Here is a 24,514-nt window from a genome sequence, read left to right on the forward strand (position 1 = left end):
TGAATAAATGTTCAATTATTAGCTATAATATGCATTCTTTTATATAATAAAAAAAAATTGTTAATGATTCATTAGGTTGTACGCATATGTTCATTATAATAAATAATAATAATAATAGCTAAGATGTGAACTTCTCTTTTTTTTTTTTTTGGGTAAATAAGAGAATAATATTAATCACTGCTCAAGAAAACCAGCTGTTTGAGGACGAATCCTCTCATAATACATGCCAATTTGGTTATAATACAAAAGCATAAAAATGTCCACAGGTAGACTATCATAAACAACAAAGTCTTGTTGAATAATTGGGCCTTTCCGGGTTAACGCATCCCAACACCTATTCGCTTCACGGAAACAGTGCATTATCCTTAACTTGAGGCAATTGATTGATGAGAGTCCTGCAATCCATAATAAGGGGAGATTGATTAAGATTATAGCTATATTCATTCGTCATCCATTCCAAAACAACTTTAGCATCAACTTCTATCTCTAAAGCCATAAGATTGAGAGAAATGCATCAACTTCTATCTCAGGATCTAGTAATATTTGATAACCTACCTGTTTAAAAAGAATAAGTTTAGCATGTTCACGAGTTAATAATAATAATCGAAAATCGAAAAGACGAAATGTTGAAATGGTAAGGTTGGTCATATTTGAAGAAAGAAAGAGAGAGGGAGGAGTTGTTGGTCAGCTGCTGCCTCTTTTTCTTCATAATTTTCTGCCTCTATGGCTCAATCTCTCTACCACCATAAACAACCCGGCCCCAAACCCACCAAGAAACGGATTTGTAATTTGGGATGAGAAAGGCCGAAAAGAAAGAAAAAGAAAATAGAAAGAAAGAAAAGGTGGAGAAGAATGACAGGTGAGAGAGACAGAGAGTGTTAATGAAGTAAAGCAAGATTAAGATCTACTAAGATTTCATATCAACTCTAACATATTTTACCAATTGAACTAATAATCATCATCAATTATGAGAAATGAGAATAAAAACTAAACCAAACATGAGTATATGTGGGGCCCATGAAATTTGGGTTTTGAGGGATAAAAATATCGACACCAAACGCCCTCTAAATATGCGTTTAGGTTCGGTAAAGCTAATGTGTATTTTTGATATAAAAGAATACATGTTACCTCGTTGAAAATTAGTTCACCTATGCAGTTAGTCACATTATACACAAGAAAATTAATGGAATTAAACCGAATGAACAATAGAGTTTATTATTATTATTATTATTTTTTAAAATTTAGAGACTAAAATTACTTATTTTTGAAACATCAGCAACTAAAAAGTAAAAACATAAGACTAAAATTTGGAAGACCAACCGTATATGAAAATAACATAAAGACAGAAAAGAATGTACCTATATATATACAAAAGAGCTTCTTTACTAATTATCAATTTCACATGACAAAACAAAACAACATTATTGAACTATAAAAAAAACCAGACTTGTTTTATTTTATTTTCATGATTATATAAACACTAACGTTTGCACATGTACTTAAGGAGGGCAGTCGCGGGGCCTGTAAATGGCGTCACAATGTTCTGGGTGCCCTCTGAAGTTTGACTTGGGAGTGCAGGGGTAATAGGGGTGACGCGAACAAAAACCTTCGGCAGCGACTTTAGAGACATCTATCTGAGGCTGAGCGAGCATTTTCCTAACATTCGAATCCATCGAAAACTCCGAGTCCAAGTCATCTGCGATGAGGCCGCCGGCTGTGTTGTTGTTGTACAGTGCAGTAGCAGTAGTAGTGGCAGCAGCACTTGAAGGACTTGTTTTGAGCAGAATGATTATGGTCATCACTAGGAGCGCTAGTGAGGTACCCCTCTTTGCGCTAACTCCTCCCATTCTTTTCTGTTAACTCAGCTCTTTTGCTCTTTCTTGGCAACCAAGTGTGAGACTATGAGCCTGTGAGTCCTTTAGGATTAGCCACTAGGAGGCAGTCATTTATTATAATGAGTGAAGACTGACGTTGAATTTGTGGGAATGGCAAAAGTACCCCCGCCATTTGAATGGAATGACGCGAGTACCCCGAATGGCGGACGCAACGTGTGGATCGTGTTTCTCTGCGGTGTCGGCAGCATCACTGTGCAAAATTTGGATGAGGACCATGAGGTGCATTTTTTTTTTGGGGGACTTTTTTATTCAAAAATAAACTTAATTGTTTAGTTTTATCTGGTCATTGGAGCGTGCATTAAACTCATTAATCTAACAAAACCAACCATTTTTTTTTTTTTTTGAGTTGGGTCTGAAATTTTTGTAACCCATCGGACCCAATCAACTCACTATGCATATAAGTTTTTTTTTTAATAAATTTTTTTATTATTTTTTTATAAATATTTTTAGTTTAATTAATTTTGGTATTTTGAGAATTAATTTTGATGAATTTGAAAATTTAAGAATATAATTTAAGCGATGTAATAATTTATTAAAAAGAGCGATTAAATAATTGACGATAGCCTAGCTTTTTATAAGACAATAAACATATATGTGCAACTTACCGACCTAGGGATGGCAATTTTTGCCCGACCCGCGGGTACCAGGCCCGGCCCGACCCTAATGGGCCGGATTTTACCCGGTCCGATTAGGAATAGGGTCGGGTATGGGTTTTTTAAAAAAAAAACCCGAAGTGGGTCCTAGTCGGGTCCGAGTTTTATCAAAAAAACCCGAGACCCGACCTGAGACCCGACCCGTTAAAAAACCCGAAACTTAAATTACGAAAATACCCTCCTATATATATATATATAAACCTAATCTAACCCTAATTCCCTAACCTGGTACTCAATCTCCCTCATTTCTTTTCTTCAGTTCAACCTCCCTCGCCTCCCTCCCTCATTTCAGCCTCCGTCTGTCCCTTGCCTCCCTTGCCTCCCTCGCCGGTCAGCTCAGTTCCTTCCTTTACCTCCCTCGCCTCCCTCGCCTCAGTCCGTCCCTCACCTCCCTCACCTCCCTCGCCTCACTCCGACACTCCGACGCTCTCTCATTTCAGCTCAGTCACGCCATCGCTTCCTCTGTCGCCGTGGGTTGCAATATCTTCTTCACGCTCATCAACCGCCAACCAAAGCCCTTCTGCGATTCCCACAACTGTCAAGCAACCCCGTCGTCTGAATCTTTGTCTCTGATATCATATGGAAATGGAAATGACAATCGGCGTTGATGAAGACCCAAAGGGTACAAAAATGGACGGCTCCGATGTACCTAGAAAGACCCAAAAACAAAAGAGAGTGTCTCTGAAACCAAAAGAAAAAGCGGCTCAAATGGAGGATCTAAGGTTGGAGCTTGATGGGTTGTTTAAGTACTACAAGGAAATGAAGGAGAAGAAGGTTTTTTTTGGATGTGGGAATGTGTAGTAGTAGTTCCAGCACTGTGGCGGTGTTGATGGAAGAGAGTGAGCTTCCTTTGTCGAAGCTTGTGGAGGAGATCCATCAAAAGTTGAAAGATCGAATGAGTGCGGCGACAGTGAAGAATAGCGTGTTAAAGGTTGGGCAGAGAGTGATGTATGGAGTGCCTAATGTGGAGGCTTATGTGCTTGAGGATCAGTCTTAGACTTGTCTTTTTTTTCGGTTGGGCCCGTTTAGGCCCAATTCTTAAACGGGGCCCGGCTGGGGCAGGTCCGGGCCCCGGAAAAAACCCGGTTCCCTAAACGGGCCGGGTCCGGGTTACGGGTTTTGCCCCCGCAGGTCGGGTCAGGGTATGAAAACACCCGGCCTGAACCTGACCCGTTGCCATTCCTATACCGACCAAACCCAACTCAGACTTGACCTATATAGGTTGGGTTGTGTTAGTTTTTAAACATATGATAGGATGGGAAATTAGACATTTTGCAATTGGACAAGGTCGAATTGGATCCGGACCCATTCACACCTCTGTCATTGTTATTTTGAAAAGAAGTAAGAAATAGATATATCGATATATTCACAATAGAAAAAAAAAAAAAAAATTTTTTTCTTTGCAAACAAAAGATAAAAATATTAGGATCAAAATATTTCAATAAAGAATTTGTTGTTTTTGCGGTATTAACACGAACAATTTGAAAGCATGGAAATGGACAGCTCCGTGCATTTTGGGGTCTAATTAAAGTGGGGTATTTTAGATGGGAAAAAAATTATTATTATTATTATTTTTGTATTTTGAGTATTACTAACTTTTTTTTTTCAATTAATAATATGTTTAATCAGCTTTTTTGTTTTTTTTTTTTGTTTTTTTTTTTGGGTAGAATCAACTAATCCACTTAAAAATATTTGTAACCAAAAAGAAACTTTATGGATAAAATTATAATAATAAGAATTAAAAAATATTACTTTTTTTGAGAAGAAATTAAAAAAAAAAAATTGAAGCATAAAGTAATAAAATGTGATTTATTAAATATGCTTTTTGAAACCTCTTAAACAGTGAAAGTATTTTATAGTTTCAACCTACATATATAAAGACGAATTCATTATATTACTCAATGAATTGGATAAATTAACTCAATTCAACTAAAAGAAACAATATTTGTTAGGCTAAGCAATCAAATTTTTGAAAATTTTAATGAAATTATATTTTTGATATCTAAATAAATTTATTTATAGTTATATATATTTTACGTTTTCTTTTCATAAATTTCAAAAAAAAAAAAATTATGTGAAAAGATACATGTAGTGGCCCAAACTCAATCACCATGGGTTTGGCTCAGACCCTCAATTATTTGTGTTCTAAGTTGGGTTTCTCCCTCAATGGGAAGTCCAAGAAGTGGTTTCCCCCTCTACTGGTATAATAGAGATGTTATTTTGGCCCTTAACCTCCTTTTTCATGGCTCAGCCGAGGTTACAATCACGCAACTGCCCCCTTTCCCTAGGATCCAAGTAGGATCTCTTTGTTCTTGAGATGGGTGTTGCCTTACTTCACTTGTATTTCGCTCCCCAATTTTTTCCAACCCCTAATCCCTATTGTGAGCACAGCGGCTTCCTCCTTTGGAAAGGGGGAGTATGCCTCAGAGTTTAGGTATAGTTTTGGGAAGGTGTTAGGCATCCAAAACCGCCTGACCCATGGGTTGGCTTCTAGTCATTGTGTCTTATGCTGTAATCCTATTAAATATTCAACACTGTATTCTAACTCACACACACACTAGCATACATCTAAGCATACAACATGACATCAATCATCCCAAAACCCTAACATACATCTATTATGGCATCATATCATCATAAACCCTAGCATGTTCCTATCTCATTACATCCAAGGCAGTAGACAAATCATGGCAGAAACCAAACATGGCGGTAATCAAACATATTAACCTATTCAAATCATGGCATGTAACCTTGCATATACATATCCATCAAAAGAGGATAAAGCTCCTATAACAAACAAATGCATGTTCATGTGAATGCATGACTTACCTTACTTATCTTACTGCTTCACAGCACCTATGCATCAATGAATGGACATATCATATGCATGTTCATGGTAAAATAAAGAAAACATAAGAGAAAACCCTAATCTAATCATGTTAAGGACAAACAAATAAATAATAGAGAAACAACAACTCAAGAACATAAAAACAAGACAAAACAGAGGCATATGATGTAAAAGAAACAAAGAAACAGAAGCAAAAAAAACTCAAATTAGGATTTCTAGGTTGAAGTATGCGTGCACATACATAAACCTGCATATGTGGGCTAGTTGTATGCATACGCATATTTCAAGCCCGCATGTGCAGACATGCCTAAGAACCCTAACCCAAAAACTTAAGACAAAAAACAGAGCGAAAACTAAAACTAAAGAAACTAACAACCTAACATGCTTTAAAACATAGAAACTACTAAACCCTAGGCTAACCAAACATATTAAGATACAAACAAAGCAAAAAACATATTAAAATAGAATTAAAATAAAGAAAAGAAAAGAAAAGCTTAGAATTCAATATCTCAAAACAAAAGCTCCTAGACTTGATTTTGACCATTTCCTTCAGTCAAATCTATTCATAATCAAACAAGGAAGTAATTAGTAATCTTAAAACTCAAAAATTAAGGCCAGAAAAGGCCTCAATCAGAAAATATTGACTTGAGGATGTTTTGTAAAAGACTCTCTTTGATTTACTATTTCTAATGAATCTTGTGTTTTCTCTTAGGATTTTCTCTGTCTACTCTTTGAAATATATCATGTAAGACTTTATACAGTTAAAAAACAGGGGTTTGGAATGGCTCTTAGATGATGTGGGATTTATTCCAAACCTTAGCTTTAATGCAAAAAACTTGCCTTTCATAACTCTCTGGAACCCTAGCTGTGTATGCAGGTTTGTGCCTACGTATGCATCATTGGGGAATAGAGGTCCGAGTATTAAGGGGTACAAAATGCAGTGTCTACACTTATTCCTCTATTACTCTTTATAGCCTTCCCTTAGTGGGGTTGTTATGATGAGGGGGTTTTCCCATGTCAATGGGTCCTTCTACCCCATATTCTTGATCAGATAGGACCCACTGCCTATTGCTGATGTGACTTCCAGGTAACTTGTGCCTGACACCGGTTAATGCTCGGTGGGCAAATTACCCTAAGGCATTATTCCTATTTCACAGCAAACTCTTAGGGTACATGGGCCGAAGATTCGGTAGGCCACTCTCGGCTCAGCTTGTGGGCTAGGACAGGCTAAACACGTTGTTGCACGGGGCCTACATCTCGGGGCTGGGATGACATACTAGGTCCGTACAATACATCATTTGGATATGATATATTCATTTAGTTATGGACATGCGCATTGTCAGAGGTTTATAAATATAAGGACTCTATAAAAATAAAACTCTTTATGCAAACATAATACTTTACTTATGTGATCACCAATCTAAGAAGACTATCATTTATGTTTGGGATTAAAAAAAATCAAGTCTACGGTGGTCTTCTTTGAAAACTTTTGGGTTATCTCTAGTATATAATGTCAATACCATATTTTGCTCGGCCTCGATTCACACGTTAAAACAAAGACCAAAAAATCAAAAAAATTTAAGTAATTAAAAAAAGATGCAAAATCATGAATTTCAAAGCCAAAAAGGGTATAAATAGATACAACTTGTTTGAAAAGTGAATCAAAAAAATCACAACATTTGAAAAATTCATTTTACAACATTTAAGACCAAAACCCTAACTAGGTATGGCCAAAAAGTTGACTTTTTGATCAAACCGTTGGATCGTGCTGGATTTTGGACTGTCTTTTAAGGCACATTTTCCCTTCGAAACGATAGTGTACAGGCCAAAATCGGGTATGAAACGGATGAAATATCACAAAAATATTGAAACCCTAATAAAATCTTCAATGTATTTTTCAGGAAAACTGGTAGTTTTACTTGACTTTGCCCAATAAATTGTACCGATTGGGCAAGAAATGGAAAGAGCGGTTTGAACCATCTTGAAGAACCAGGTGTTAGCCAATTTTCACCAAAATGGCTCGACAATATTTGCTTTGGATTGGGAGATATGAATTTTTCAAGAAAAACGTCTAGGATTTTTCAACTTTGCATCACCTTCCTTCCGAGCGCGATATCTCGACGACCATAGCTCCAAATCAAACAAGGTGAGGACCTTTGGAAACTAGACATCCAGTGCTTTCTGCGCATATAAAATTTGAAGAAAAAAGAGCTTGGAAAGGCCTCCAGACAGCCGCACAAATATCGGGCCACAAATCAAAAAAGACAAAAAGGGTTGTGGACGTGGCAAAAGTGGGTGGCTAGCATTGGTGTATCAGGATACACCAATGCTGGCTGCCCTTGCTATGGGCAGCTAGCACTAGTGTATCTGATACACTAATGTTAGCCCCCTATTTTCCACCTCTCCCTATAAATGCCCCCTCATTTTGTAAATAATAGGAAGTTATTTTGAGTGAAAAATATAGAGAAATAGTGGAAAAAAGTGAGGAAGGTCAGAAGAAGTAAGAAAATCTGAAAAAATCCCTTTAGAAATTCAAAAATAAAAATTCTCTCTCTCTCTCTCTAGAGGAAACCCTACACAAAAAGCCTTGTCCTTTCTTTTTGTAATCTTTGTGGTAAAGCTATTGGGATGGATTAGTTTCTTAATAACTAACCCATCCCACCCCTTTACTATTGTAATCATCATTTCATATATATAATATATATGTAAATCTTTTTTTTTTTACTTTACTTGTTGTTCGTAGTTGCTCTTTTTTACTATGTTCTTGTACATATTGTGTATATATCTAACCCTTTATTTCAATGTTCATATTGTTGTTGTTGATTTTCTTATTGTGTTGTATCCCTAGATGGGTATTGGACATCTCCTAAGCTATGTATGGAAGTACCCTTAGGGGAAGAAATCCCATCCCACCAAGGCATCTAGGGATTTTCTTATTGCTTTTTAATTTCATGTCATCCCATTTACTTTCAAGCAATCCCATCCTCTTTTAATTTTATGTCATCTCATTTACTTTCTAGCAATCCCCATCCCCTTTAATTTCTTGCGTATCCCCTCTCCCCATTTACGCGAGTGCACATGCGTGCACACACACACACATATATCTAGACACCTAAAAAAATGATTTCTACTCTCTCTTAAATGGTTTTTAAACCTCCATTAAAGCACAATATGGGTATGTCTCAAAAGAATAGTGATGGCTTAGAACTCCCATTTATTTATAATGAAAAATTCATAAGGCTTGAAAAGAATTAAAATCTATTTAAGAAGAAGAAAAAAAAAAAAAAACCTTTCTAATCAATTTTTACAATATTCCAAGCTTTTACTTTTATGTCTTTTAAATTCCAAGTTCTTTGCTTTTATGTCATTTAAATTTCAACCTCTTTATTTTTCAAGCAATTTATTTTCTACACTTTATTTTTGTTATCCCTTTACATTTCTCGTTAATAATGTGCCATAAAATAAATATCATTGGGTAAAAAATTCACCTACACCCTATTCTAAGAATAAAATATTTCTTTTTAAATCTTTCCCACCTCTTTCTCTAAAATAAATCTTTTTCAAAAAGGATATTTTTAAAATGTCTTTTTTTTTCAAAACAAAAACCTTTTTCTTTGCTCTTTCTTTAGAAGAAGAAGGTTTTCAAAAAAAAAAAAAAAAATTTATTTAAAGGGGGAACCCAAATTTTTTTTAACAAAAAAATTGGTTTTTCAAAACTTTTTAATGTAAAATTGTTTTTATATATAAAACTTTTTTTTAAAGCTTTTTTTTCATTTAAAAAACTATTTAAAAAAAAATCTGTTTTCATAAAAAAAAAAACAGTTTTATAAATCTGTTTTCAAAATAATATAAAAACTGTTTTCTAGAAACTGTTTTTCAAAATCAAAAAAATCGGTTTTCGAAATAATATAAAAAAATGTTTCAAAATCTATTTTTAATAAAAGGAAAAACTATTTTCAAAACTTTCTTTTATAAAAAACTGTTTTCAAAACTTTTTTTAAAAAGCTGAAAATCTGTCTTTTTAGCATTCCCCCCACCCCCCCCCCCCAAAAAAAAACAAAAAAAAACAAAAACAAAACGTTAATTTGGTAACTTTTATTTTCAAGTTATTCTACGAATAATTATAGTTTGTGGATTTGTGTTCAAGGTTCTTCCTCTTGAGTTTTTGAACATCCTGTAAGCTTACATTTCCCTTATACTTCTTGGCACTAATAAGTTTTCTTTTGTCATCTTTTTGCATGATAAAAAATGGAAAATGGTGGATGACGTCAAGGTGTTATTCTTCCAACCCTTACTTTTATTACGTTTGTTTGTTTGTTTTTTTTTTGTTTTTTTTTGTTTTTGTTTTTTTTTTTTTTAATTTTTTTTTGTTTTTTAATTTTTTTTTTTGTTTTTTTGTTTTGTATAGCACATAGTATTAACATGCTAGCTATATAATAAATAAATACTCATATGCTATTGTAAAGTATACTTGTATGCTCTCTTCCTCACATGGTACTTATGTATATATCTTACATGTAAGTCAGCTGACTTATAGTGCAATGTTTAAAATCTTGTAACATATTAAGAAGAGATGCAAAAGACTCCACTTATTTCATTTAACTTTTACATTTTTTTTTTCATGAAACCTATTTAACTTTTACATTAAATTATTATTCAAACTAGTTTTATTAGTGTTATGCTAGTGAGAATATTTTCCCAACAAGTTAAGAAACAAAATAAAAGTTTATAACTATTTTTGCAACTATTAAAGTGGTGAGTTGGGCAGGTTGTGATTGGTGAATAATAAAGATATGCTAAAGTAGTCGATGTTATGATAATCAAAGATTTTCACCTTAGAGTCAGAATATTGTGAAAAGTGATGTGATATTTTATATTAGGATTTTATCCATTTGAAATGGATATATTTTAGGGTTTAGATTAAATAATGAAATTCAAAAAGTGTATTCAATACCATGTCATTTGAAATTTTAAATGACATAGCACTCTATATAGTGTTATATCTAAGAAATAAATTCTTAACCGTAAATCAGCTTCAACCACTAACATCGCATATTGTGATTTTAACATCACTTTCATTTAGGACCTTTACTACCATCAATTTTATCATGCACTAATCACAACAAGCCATATCAACTAAGACCTTTCTATATCTCCTTCATTTTCTATAAATTAAAATCTTAATAATTAGATGGACTCTCTTCATTTTAATTCAAAGAATCTTGTTCCATTTCATAATGGTTGGCATCATCTGTTGTGATTGGAACATTACTTTTATTAAATCCATTACTAATATTATTTTCTAATTTATAAATCATGATAGTTAATGTCAAACAATTTTTATTTTAGGGGAAATTACAGTAAACCTACCTGTGGTTTGATCCGTTTTCATTTTGCCTACCCGTGGTTTAAAACTTTACATTTTGCCCACTTGTGTTTAGCTCCGTTTGGTCTCTATTACCCACCTTTGGCTTTTCCGTTAAAAAATAACTTTTACCACTAAAACATAACATAACACAAATCAAAAAGTTAGGGTTTGATTTTTTTTTTTTTTTTAAAGAGATTGGGTTATGTGGTTTTGTGTCTCTATGCAAACTACTGGTCCTTTGCTGAATTTCCTTTGAAAAATAATCAAGAGAGGAAGAAGGCAAGAAAGATAGGATTGTTTATGATGAACCTTTAAAAAAGGTCTACATTGGGATCTTTTTTAATATCTCTGTAACACACTAAACCCCATAACCTAAGCACAAAATGTCTCTGTAACACACTAAAAGAAAATATATCTCTCATCTCTCATGCTAAAATTCAAAAAGCACTATCTCAACGTTTTGAAGTCGAGGTCACCATCGCTGTTGGTGGTAAAACTCATCAACGCCGTATCGAGTTTCCTCCAAATCCATCAGCCGATTCTTTGCGACGAGCCCATCTTTCCTCTGCTGCGACTTGACTCGTAACCGCTCCTCTTCTCGCTTCGTTAATGCCACCAAAACGCTGTAGAAATCCCTTTGCTTACACTCCAACAACGACTCTTGATCCTTCAACGGCCGCTCCATCGAGGTCACCATCGCTGTCGTGAAATCAACTACCTCATGTTCGGGCAATTGGGTGTTGTTTTGCTTGGAAAAATTTGGGGAAAATCTGGGAACTTTTGAGGCAGTGGTTGTGGACTGTGGATGTGCTAGTGGTAGTTGTGGGTTCTAATGGTGTTTGTAGTGCCAGTTTTGGGTTTCTAGTTTTTGAACTTTTCTAGGTTTTCAGTTTTTGTTGGCATAAGGAGTTTTAATTTTTGTTGTTTGAACTTTTTTGGGTTTTCAACTTTTCTGGGTTTCTAGTTTTTGGACATGAGGAGTAGGAGATTTGATTTGATTTATTTGAATGATGTTGAATTAGATTAGGAGTTTTAATTTTTATCCAATTTTTCTCATACGGCTTTATCATGCTTTCAGGCATATAATTAGTTTGTTTTGTGGTTGAGATGATAAGTTCAAATACTAGTTGAAGTTCTAAGAAATTGCATAATAGTTTTTACCAATAGCACATTTTGATCTTGTTTTCTCTTGAATTTTTATGTGTTTTATATTTTGGGAGGAGAGAGACATAAAAATGGTGCAAAAATACATATTTAACTTTCTTTTTAACAGAGGTGGGTAATAGAGCCCTAATGGAAGTAACCTCAGGTGGGCAAAGTGTTAAGTTTTAAACCGCGGGTAAGCAAAGTGAAAATGGGCCAAACCACAGATGAGTTTATTGTAATTTTCCCTTTATTTTATCTATGCACTAAGGAGAATAATGAAAATAAATGACTAAAATGCAAAACTTACCATTTATATATGTTTTACCAAAATTCATTTTAGTTATTTAACTTTGCTTTTGTATTTCTGTTTTCTAAATTTCAAGTTTATTCAAAATTTCATCAACTTTTGTGAAATGTTACGGTTAATTGGCCAAATTTTCAATTTTTTTTCAAAAATTTTAATTAAAAAATCCAATTAATGATTGAAAAATATTTTCATATTAAAAAAGAAGAAGAGAAATTAATAAAAGGAACCCTAATTGAATAAACCTGAAATTTAGAATACTAAAAATGAATGGAAGTAAAAATAAAATATTGAAATAAATTCTTGTAAAACTTAAAATGTTGATTTTGCATTTTAGTCAAAACAAATGAACATAGACTAAGGCCAAAAAGGTTGAAAGAAATATATAAAAATAAGGGTAAACGACATATTTAGTCCCTAACCTCTACACCACATGTCAATTTGGTTCCTAACCTTTCAAATGTATCAATTTGGTTATTAACTTTTTAGTATTGTGTTAAAATAGTCATTGCCATTAAATGATGGATGAAAAATGTTGATGTGATTGACGACCTAAATAAAAAATCATTTTTATGCCACATTAAATGACATGTGTAATGCCACATGGAATAAAAAATAAAATTAAGAATTTGTTGAAAGATCAAATATATTAAATTACAATGTGCTTAAAAAATTAAAAATTAAAAATATAAAATTAAGTAAAATTATTCTAGAATATTCTCATCACTTTCTCAGCATCCAAACAGAAAATCATTTGAACCCCAAACACTCTTCAAATCAAGAACCACGACAACCCATCTCTTGCACCACTTTTCAAAACCAAGGAAAACATTCTTACTTGTTGGTCTACTAGGAACATGACTCAAATTTAAAATATGCAATTTCATGACCAATTTCGTCCTTTGCTTTGGGCAATAAAGCAAGGGAACTACTAGCTAGCGTTGATGCTCAATCCAATTAACATCCCAACAGAGAAAACACATTAAGCCCAATGACAATGCAAGCTGTAAAGACAATGACGACATGGTGTACACAACTGAGATATGGGAGTGAAAATAAGGCAACGGTGTAAGTGGGTTTGGTGACAGAGGCGTGGGTACCTTGAGCCTCCATCCTCATCTCCTCAAACAATTTCTTACTTTCTTGCACCCATCGCCCATGCTATTTGTACGGCTTTATTTGATGCCTAAGTCTCAACTACATAGTGATGGTTTTCCTCGGTTTTGAATGGTGGCGGAAGAGAAGGGTTGCCATGGGCTTTGGTTTGAGGATCCGGATCCTCTCCATTTCTATTTGAAATGGAGAGTGACCAGTTAAGGATTAGGATCTGCTTAAAAAGAAAAGTTCCACCTCAATTAAAAGTTTTTAACTTAACCAAATAACAAATAACTATAGTAACCAAAGTTAACTATGGTCCAAAAACAAAAAAGAAAAAAAGCACTAGATCCTTGTACCTGCATTTTGGATCCCCTTCAAGACTCTGTTCTTCAATCCCAACTGCCCACCAGCCACCGGCCACCATCTTAGCTATTATCACGCTACTGATAAGTTGGAATGGTGTTCTTAAGCTTAAGAACGACTTCGATCGATCCATCCAAGGGCTTCTCGGACATAAAAGCACCAACGCAACACTCCAATTTACTCCTAGACTCTACCCCATTATCAGGAAAATTCGAACCACCACCACCACCATTAGCTTCAACCGAGTTATTGACACAAGTATCCACATGTACAGGCACCTTTTCTTCAGACCTATAAGACTGCCCACAAATTGGACATTCATACACATTTAGTGAATACCCATTTTGTGATCTCTTCCCAGAAGTGATCATCGAGTCAAATGGATCGAACCCATTTGCTGGTTTGCGATTTGGGGTCGAATCATTCGTCAAATCCGACCTATCATTGTGATCAGAAATGGGTGCTTTATGAGGCAAAGGCTTGGGTTTGGAATTTGAAGTCACAAAACTGGGTTATTTCCGAGGCTATGGAGATGGGTTTTGAGTTTGGGAAGAAGGGCGAGAGAGAATTGGATTTGTGGGTCCTGAAGAAGAAGAAGATCCCAAGACTCTACCTTGGCCCTTGATAATATCAAAGATGGTGGCTGATGAGCAGTTAGGATTGAAGAACAGAGTCTTGAAGGGGATCCAAAATGCAGATACAACTCATACAAGGATCTGGTGCTTTTTTTTGTGTTTGGACCATAGTTAACTTTGGTTACCATAGTTATTTGTTATTTGGTTAAGTTAAAAATTTTTAATTGAGGTGGCACTTTGTAGACCTTAGAATCTTTTTAAGCAAATCCTAACCCTTAACTGGACATTCTCCATTTTAAATAGAAATAGAGAGGATCTGGATCCTTGGTTTGAAGGATGTTTGGGATTCAAATGTTTTTCTTTTCTTTATTTTATAATTTTAACTTTTAAAAAAGATTCTTGACCAAATTTTTTTAATTTATTTTTTATTCCATGTGGCATTACTCATGTCATTTAATATGATGTAACATAAAAATAATTTTTTTATTTAGACAGTAGTTACATCAGTATTTTTTATCAATTATTTAACAGTAGAGTTTATTTTAACATAATATTGATAATGAAATTGACTTATTTGACAGGGCTTAATTTACCCTAAAAATAAATAAAGAAATAAATAATAAATAAAATTTCTTAAAAGTCTTGAGAGTTGCGAGTCTTGCGACAAGCTAACTCTCAAGTCTCGCCTCTGGATCTCATTAATAATTCCCTCCAATATCCCCCTCTCTGGTTGGCTGTGTAACAATGAGTAAAACGGGCAAAAAGAACCTCCATCCTCAAAACCTCTTTATGTTCAGCCTTTTCTACGTCTCCCTCTTTTTCTATTACTTTACCAGCCCTATCGCTAGTGAATTACTGGCTTCTTACAAACCTGTTGAGAACATAGCCATTAACTGTGGCTCCTCCGGCAACAGTACTACGCTAGATGCGCGGAAATGGTTTGGAGACATCAACTCAACTTATTCTCCATTAGAACCCCATAATTTATCAAATATCTCTACTGCACCTCAATCTCCCACTGCGGCCGTTCAAGCTCTTCCCTCCTACACAGTACGCTTCTCGCGCTCTAAATTCAGCTATATCTTCTCAGTCACTTCCGGCCAAAAGTTCATCCGTTTGCACTTTTACCCAGCTTCATACCCAGACTTTGACAGCTCTAAGGCCTACTTCTCTGTCAAAGCTGGTAACTTTAACCTCCTAAGAAACTTTAGTGCTGCTCTGACTGCTGACGCTCTTCACTTAGAAAGTTTTTCAAAGGAGTTCTGTGTAAATGTTGGGGATGAGAAAACTCTGAACATAACTTTCACTCCAAGGCCAGATTCATATGCTTTTATCAACGGAATAGAAGTCGTATCAATGCCTCCCAATCTCTATTACACTGCAGCTGAAAAAAATGGGGCTGGATTTATTGGCCAGGTGCAACCATACCGCATCGAAAACAACACGGCTCTTGAGACGGACTACCGTGTAAACGTTGGTGGAAAGTATATCTCACCCGCTGAAGACACTGGTATGTACCGGTTCTGGTCGAGCGATGAAGATTACTTGGTTGTGAACGACAACAGTGTTCTACCTGTCAACACCTCTATTTCCTTAAATTTCAACCTAATTCCAAATTATACAGCACCAGAGGAAGTGTACAGAACTGCCCGGACAATGGGTACGAACAAATCCAATAACGAGCACTATAATCTTACTTGGGAATTTTCCGTGGATTCTGGCTTTTTTTACATGGTGAGGCTTCATTTTTGCGAGTTTCAACCGGAGATTACCGGCAGCTCTCAGAGAGTCTTTTACATCTATATAGCCAATCAAACCGCGGAGAACTATGCAGATGTGTTCCGATGGACTTTAGGTGGAAAAGGGGTTCCAATATATAGAGACTATGTTGTGCATATCGGCGAAGGAGATGGGAAGAAACTGAATCTCTACATCGCACTGCAAGCAAACCCAGATGATTGGACGACTGTTTACAGCGATGCTCTTTTGAACGGGCTGGAAATCTTCAAAATCAGCTCTAACGATAATCTCGCAGGACCCAACCCAGACCCAACTCCGACGGCACCTACAGTTTCACCACCATTCATAAAACAATCAACTCGGCGGAAGATTAACAGTATTACAATAATTGGCATAGTTTCGGGTGTAGTCTCCGGCATAGTCTTAATCTCTATTGTCGGTTTCTTCATTTTCCGGAGGGGCAAGAAAGTCAAGGAAGGAAACTTCGGTGATGGGAGTACTTGGTGGGGCCTATCTACTTTGGATGCGACCAAGTCAACAAAGACTCCGGGGTCAACAACACTGCCCTCTGATTTGTGTCGTCACTTTTCACTGGCTGAGATTAAAGCAGCTACCAACAACTTTGATAATGTTCTCATTATTGGGGTTGGTGGGTTTGGTAACGTGTATAAAGGGTACATTGATGGATGGGCCAAGGGCAACCCCGTCGCCATCAAACGATTGAAGCCTGGGTCTCAACAAGGGGCCCATGAGTTCGAGACCGAGATTGAGATGTTGTCTCAACTCCGCCATGTGCATCTTGTCTCTCTTATTGGGTATTGTAACGATGGCAATGAGATGATCCTCGTATATGATTATATGGCTCGTGGGACCCTTCGTGATCATCTCTATAACACCAATAATTCACCACTTTCCTGGAAAAAACGGATGGAGATTTGTATTGGAGCGGCACATGGGTTGAACTACCTTCACACAGGGGCAAAGCACATGATAATTCATCGTGATGTGAAGACCACAAATATCTTATTGGATGAGGAATGGACTGCCAAGGTGTGTGATTTTGGGTTGTCAAAATTGGGCCCTACTGGCTTGTCCAAGGCCCACGTTAGCACAGCAGTGAAGGGTAGTTTTGGATATTTGGATCCAGAATATTACTTACGACAGCAACTGACTGAAAAGTCTGATGTGTATTCTTTTGGTGTGGTGTTGTGTGAAGTATTATGTGCAAAGCCACCCATTACACGTACGGTAACAAACGAGTCTGTCAACTTAGTGGAGTGGGTCAAACGATGCCGTCGCGATGGAAAGCTTGATGAAATTGTTGATCCATTTTTGAAGGGTACAATTGCAATTGAATGTTTGAAGAAATTTGTTGAGATTGCTACAAATTGTTTGCTTGACAATGGAACCGAACGTCCATCGATGAACGATGTGGCGTGGGGCCTGGAGTTTGCATTGCAATTGCAAGAGAATGCAGGAAATAAAGAGGTTTCGCCTCGTCAAATTGAAATTGAGATGATGGATGCTGAGAAAGCTCTCATCCCTAAGTCCATTGTAGATGATAGCGGCGACATATTCAGTAGTAGCGATGGACAAATGTCAAGTACAAATAGCAACAGCAAGGTCACCATTACAACCAAGGAAGATCAAAGTTTTGCTAGTTTGGATTCGGATGGATTGATGTCTGTTGGGGCAGTGTTTTCTGAGATTTATATCCCTAAAGGTCGATAAAAGAGGGTGCTAACTGAATTTTTAGTGTCTTATTTTAGAGCCACGTTGGAGATTTAAACTAGGTTTGGAAGTAAGTCTTTTTTTTTTTTTTTTGCTGAATAGTCATTTTATTTTATTTTATTTTTTTTGCTGAAATAGTCATTTTATTTCACTTACGTAGAAAGATGATAGTTGATATGCATATGTTTGATAAAATTACTACTTTTAAATAAGAATATAATTATTGGCGTTCTTCTAGATGTTAATATTCCAGCATATGTACCAAGGAGAGAGAGTGAATCATGTTTGTTGGATTGAGCTTCATTTTGGTAAAGCAAATTATAAAATTCAAAGTATATACCGCTACCAATGTAGGCCACCAATTTTTACTTCATGGTCAGTGTTAAGGACACCTAACCTTTGTTTGGTAAAAGTTTGTTGTTTCAATTACTAGGTGTGAGCAACTCAATACTGCAGTAGTAAGCGCTATTCATCCTTAAAGAACCAATGATGTTGAGGTCCAAATTAGAAATAATTATTTCAAACATCTAACACGAATAACTAGGGATGGAGCTAAGATTTTTTTTTTTTTTTTTTTTTGAGTGGGCCAAATTGTGGTACTAATATATTAGTCAAAAGTCAGGATAAACTATCAATCACACACACACACACACATATATATTCATATAAAAACCTTAATATTTTGATACTAGAGTAGGTTATAATGTATATTGCATACAAAACTATCAACTTTGACATATGTATATTCGCTAGATAATATTTTTAGGAGAGTTTATCTTCTTTTCAACTCCAATGAGTATACAAAAAATTGTCTAATTTGATAATAAACATATATAAAAAAAAAAATTGAGAAAACAAAAACTACCTTATCTGTATAACTACTAGACCAATTGATAAGTTTTATTGTTTTTTAAGAGTATCATTGGACTATAATTTAAATATATGTATATTCGCTAGATAATATTTTTAAGAGAATTTATCTTCTTTTCAACTCCAATGAGTATACAAAAATTGTCTAATTTGATATTAAACATATATAAATAATGAATTTGAGAAAATAAAAACTACCTTGTCTGTATAAATACTAGGCCTAATTGATAAATTCTATTGCTTTTTAAGAGTATCATTGGACTATAACTTAAATATATGGGAAGGGGGGAAACTTCTATTTTTGTAGCTAAATATTTAAAATTTTTAATAACTAAACATAATATAAAAGAGTTTTATTTATTTTTATTTTTAATTTTTTATAAATTTTAGAGGGGCCATGCCCCTAAGCTTAGCTGTAGCTCTGCCCTTGCATGCAACACCTCTCTTACAATTTGCATGTGGGTGTCATACACTTATGAGGGTCATGTATTTTAAAAATAATGATGCATCTGAAGAAGTATATAAGATATTCTTTTCAAAATTGGTGGTTCAACCAGTAAAAGCTGGGAATTGGACATTTTTTGGTTCTTTGACGGTTCTAGTTTTTAAAACCATATAAATTTTTTTTTTTAATAATTGTTGATGTGTCATATTGTAACTTATGAATAATAAAAATAGTATTAGTGGTGGCACCTTGTGAAAGTGATATTGCAGTAATCACAAATTAAACACCAGAACAAATTGTGAAAATAAATTGTGAATTTTTTTGTGCCTTTATCATGGTTCTCTGCAAATTTGTTACCTATTTTAGTTCTCTGTCTAGTTTGAATAAATTACCAATTTGCTACGTAAAGGTTTAAAAAAAAAAAAAAAATCAGGATATTTTTTGGTGGGGGGTTAGAATAAAATAGAGTAATAACAAAGAGGACCAAAATATACTAATTTTATTTAACTTTGAAGAACTTATCTCCTCCAAATGATAATGGATGGGTTTCCACCAATCCTATGACCACAAAAACCACATCCATGACTTATTTGGGTTGGCGCCTATTCCACTAGGCATTCTGGCTTAACTTTCAATCCACCTAGGCACTACTAGTTTGAGTTAGGCCTTCTTTAGTTCTATAACCGTGTTACTACATTACACTCGTTTTTTTACTTCCAATATATATATATATATATATTGAGAAAGTACTTCCAATAGTTGATGTTTTATCTCGTGCAAAAAAAAAAAAAAAAATCCAACAATGGACTATAAACGGTGATTTTTTGAGTCGGCCAAATTGTGGTACTAATATATTAGTCAAAAGTCAGGATAAACTATCACACATACACACACACACACACACACACACATATATTCATATAAAAACCTTAATATTTTGATACTAGAGTAGGTTATAATTTATATTGTATACAAAACTATCAACTTTGACATATGTATATTCACTAGATAATATTTTTAGGAGAATTTATCTTCTTTTCAACTCCAATGAGTATACAAAAAATTGTCTAATTTGATATTAAACATATATATTGTGGGGGGGGAAAAGGGCCCAGTCCAACATAATGGGCCGAGAGCCCATATGAGAGCTATAGTGCGACCGAAAAGAAGGAGATGGTAAGGGTAAGGCCCATCTGGAAGTGGGACCCTCAGAGGGAAGAATGATTACAACTCGAAGAGGTCATCTTCTGTCTGAAGAGGTTATATTCTTCTGACGAGAATAGTATAGGTCAATTGAATGTATAAGAGGTCAAAATGATCTTCCGAGGACTTCTCCTGATCAAGATAAGCTCTGAGTACACTGGGAGACGATAAAGATGAAGAAATATCTAAGGGGAAAGTTGCTACCACCGTATTTAATGTTCTGCAGCAACTTTTCTGGCCGCATTTATGTGGAGAAGACCCTTGAACAGTGTATCCTCACCTACCGCCACTCACACAGAGCTGAAGAAGATGCTTGACGTGACACATACTCAAGTAAATTCACGGATGAAGTACAAGTGGACGATGGAGATGAAGAGAAGGGAGGTTATATAAAGGAAAGAAGCTTCTAACGTGGAAGGAGAGGAAGAAAAAGAATACAGAGAAAGAGAGAACTTGACTATAACCCTAAGACCTTTGTTCATCTAATAAACAATAATATAGCTCTTCGGATATTCGTGCTTTACGTGCAAATTCATGTTGGCTTGTGTTTGAAAGTTGTGATTCGTTGTTGTTGATCCAATACTTAATCTAGCTCTTTCACTCATACTCTACAAATTTATTGTTTTGGGCTTGGGCCACAATTCTTAACCCTACATATATAATAAAAAAAATTGGAGAAAACAAAAACTACCTTGTCTGTATAACTACTAGATCAATTGATAAGTTTTATTGTTTTTTAAGAGTATCATTGGACTATAATTTAAATATATGTATATTCGCTAGATAATATTTTAAAGAGAATTTATCTTCTTTTTAACTCCAATGAGTATACAAAAATTGTCTAATTTGATATTAAACATATATAGAAAATGAATTTGAGAAAATAAAAACTACCTTGTCTGTATTACTACTAGGCCTAATTGATAAATTCTATTGCTTTTTAAGAATATCATTGGACAATAACTTAAATATATGGGAGGGGGGAAACTTCTATTTTTGTAGCTAAATATTTAAAATTTTAATAACTAGACATCATATAAAAGAGTTTTATTTATTTTTATTTTTTATAAATTTTAGAGGGGCCATGCCCCTAAGCTTAGCTGTAGCTCTGCCCTTGCATGCAACACCTCTCTTACAATTTGCATGTGGGTGTCATACACTTATGAGGGTCATGAATTTTAAAAATAATGATGCATCTGAAGAAGTATATAATATATTCTTTTCAAAATTGGTGGTTCAACCAGTAAAAGCTGGGAATTGTACATTTTTTGGTACAGTTCTAGTTTTTAAAACCATATAATATTTTTTTAATAATTGTTGATGTGTCATATTGTAACTTATGAATAATAAAAATAGTATTAGTGGTGGCACCTTGTGAAAGTGATATTGTAGTAATCACAAATTAAACACCAGAACAAATTGTGAAAATAAATTGTGAATTTTTTTGTGCCTTTATCATGGCTCTCTGCAAATTTGTTACCTATTTTAGTTCTCTGCTAGTTTGAATAAATTGCCAATTTGCCACATAAAGGTTTAAAAAATTTTTTTAAGTCCTTAAAAAAAAACGGGGGGGTGGGGGGTGTGTGGGGGGTTAGAATAAAATAGAGTAATAACAAAGAGGACCAAAATATACTAATTTTATTTAACTTTGAAGAACTTATCTACTCCAAATGATAATGGACGGGTTTCCACCAATCCTATGACCACAAAAACCACATCCATGACTTATTTGGGTTGGCGCCTATTCCACTAGGCATTCTGGCTTAACTTTCAATCCACCTAGGCACTACTAGTTCAGTAGTTTGAGTTAGGCCTTCTTTAGTTCTATAACCGTGTTACTACATTACACTCGTTTTTTTACTTCCAATATATATATATATATATATATTGAGAAAGTACTTCCAATAATTGATGTTGTTGGACTATAAACGGTGGTGGTGGTGGTGTTGTTGTTGTTGTTTCTATTTATTTATTTTAAAAAAAGGACATCAATAAACGGTGTTGTTGAAAGAACCAAATATGCGTATGAGTTTGGGAGAAAATAATTTCCACACATTAACATAGGTGTTTGTGCATTTACCATAAAGTCTACGAATCATGATCAAACTACGTAATTTAGACTAATGAATATTGACATTTTATGAAAATGATGCGATGAGCTTCATCCCTAAGAATTTTCTCTCTAGAAAGACATCCCAAGAAAACGATATTTGAAAGTGTAACGTCCATTCTTTTTGTGGGGCCTGATAATCTGACAACCCCGACCCATCTTATATCCGGCCCAAGGCCCATGCCGAGGATCAAGGAATGCCCGAAGAAGGAACACAGGTAGCCCAAGCTGCCAGGAAACATCGTCGAGGACGACGTCGTCCTCGGCCAGCCGAGACCGTTGGGAGAAGAAGTAATCAGCCACCAGGAACAGCCTTCCTGAGCATCCAAAGAGAAAGGGCAAGTACAATGTGTCAGCCATGGAAGCATGGTGAATGAGCAAGTCCAGGACGAACTGTCACCTCCACATTAAATGCCCACAACTAATGTTCTGGTCGCATTAATGAGGAGATGACCCCTAAACAGCGCTGCCTTGGTTGCCGCAACCCACAGGAAGGATGGAAAGGTGGCTGATGGGATAGATACTCAAATAGCAGCTTGGCTGATCAACAAATGTAGCTAGGATCAGTTAAGAGGGGGGGGGGGGAGATATAATGTAAAGAATCCCTCTAGATGAAAGGGGGAGGAAGGAGGAGAAAGAATATGGTAGCAACTGGTATTCTCCTAGAAACTCTTGTAACCAATCACGAAGGAAGTAATAAGAACTGCAAGCTCCTGAGAGAAGAGCTGAGGAGCACCATTGCGTATTTTAACCCACGTTCATGCCATTCAATCCACACGCAACTAGGCCTGGCCGTTGCATCCCTCGCTAGGGCCTAGTTCTTGAACCCGCTCTCTACAAATTCATTGTAATGGGCCAACCGGGCTTGAGTCCACTCTCTCAACAGTAGAAGTGCTCAAATTCGGTCGCTACACTTTTTATATAAGGAAAATGATATTTTGCATTGAGGAAGACTTGGGTACCCAAAAAAATCTATTTTGTTTGGCGTTCCCAAAAAATATACTTAGGTGTCTTTATTTTCCTTAAAATTTGGGGTTATTTTTAATTTGGAAATTCACACAAGTTTCAAAATTTTCAATTTTAATAATTTAAGTTTAATTACGTGCTTGTCATATTGTTAACCATTTATGTTATTATTCTAGTGATGTGTCTTAATAGATGACACTTATTTGTCATTCAACTTTCCAATTACTTAGCATAATAAACTTATATGGGTGACAAGTTTTAATGGATGACACTTATTTGTCACTTAACTATTAGATTGGCAGTAAAAATGGATGCCATGGTTAATATGAATACAAAATCAAACATGAAGGGAAAAGATGAAAACAATTCCAAACTTTAAAGGTCAAATATATATATATATATATGTGTGTGTGTGTGTGTGTGTGTGTGTGTGTGTGTGTGTGTGTGTGTGTGTGTGTGTGTGTGTATTTAAACAAACTAATTGCTAAACACACACATTTTAATTATACTTGTAGGGACAAGGCCCAAAAAAAATATATTGGGCTTTGGGCCTTACTCGAGGACGCTGGTATGTCCGAGGAGAGACAAACAGCAGGGGGTCACTCTTTAGTGCCATACAAGTAAGGAAAGAGTTGAAGACAGTCTGAGGAGCAATGTCTTCTTGGACAGTACGAACACTACTCCTTTACATATCCTAGTCACAAAAATGACCTCAATAGAGGCACCAGTGTCTTAGAGGCATGTTGCGTAAAACCACGAGAAGAAAGGAGATCCCAAAATATCTAGGTAAAGGATGTTATCTCCACATTAAATGCACTGCAGCTATTTTTCTAGCCGCATTTATATGGGGAAGACCCTTGAACAGTGTTTCCTTGGTCACCGCAACTCACAGAGAGGCTAGAGGAGATGTCTGATGGGACAAGTACTTAAGTAGTAACCCAAAATATCGACAAGTGGAGGGTAAAGATTGTCCAAGAGGGACTATATAAGAAGGGAGACCCTCCATGGAAAAGGGAGGGAGAAAGGAAGGGAGAAAGAAGATGGTAGCAACCGGAACTACTACTGTATTCAGTTTCATTAATTTATGCGAATATCTTCCTCCTTGGCAATATGTTCACACCAACTTTACGTACTTTGTTCTTGCATGATCATCTTTCAAACACTTCCTAGTCATTGTTAAATTCAATAGGGCCTAGTTC

General features: G+C 35.3%; 1 protein-coding gene and 1 non-coding gene across 2 annotated transcripts; one reads left to right on the plus strand and one right to left on the minus strand.

Moving 5' to 3' along the window:
* Nucleotides 1-133: 133 nt before the first annotated feature.
* On the minus strand, nt 134-14,429 carry LOC111986367 (uncharacterized). The gene is made up of 3 exons (XR_010624554.1): nt 13,669-14,429; nt 1,486-2,085; nt 134-395 (listed from the first exon to the last, which is right to left on the minus strand). It is a non-coding gene; the product is annotated as an uncharacterized LOC111986367 (transcript).
* A 471-nt stretch (nt 14,430-14,900) lies between these two features.
* LOC112015100 (receptor-like protein kinase FERONIA) lies at nt 14,901-17,952 on the plus strand. Its single transcript, XM_024047461.2, has one exon. The coding sequence runs from the start codon at nt 14,995-14,997 to the stop codon at nt 17,719-17,721; it is 2,727 nt and encodes a 908-aa protein (XP_023903229.2). The 5' UTR covers nt 14,901-14,994; the 3' UTR covers nt 17,722-17,952.
* Nucleotides 17,953-24,514: the final 6,562 nt, after the last annotated feature.

Source organism: Quercus suber, unplaced genomic scaffold (genome assembly GCF_002906115.3).
Source record: "Quercus suber isolate HL8 unplaced genomic scaffold, Cork oak 2.0 scaffold_456, whole genome shotgun sequence".
Lineage (NCBI taxonomy): Eukaryota > Viridiplantae > Streptophyta > Magnoliopsida > Fagales > Fagaceae > Quercus > Quercus suber.

Excerpts from the sequence above, each read along its gene's own strand:
- LOC112015100 (XM_024047461.2), top strand. The coding sequence starts at position 14,995 with ATGAGTAAAACGGGCAAAAAGAACCTCCATCCTCAAAACCTCTTTATG.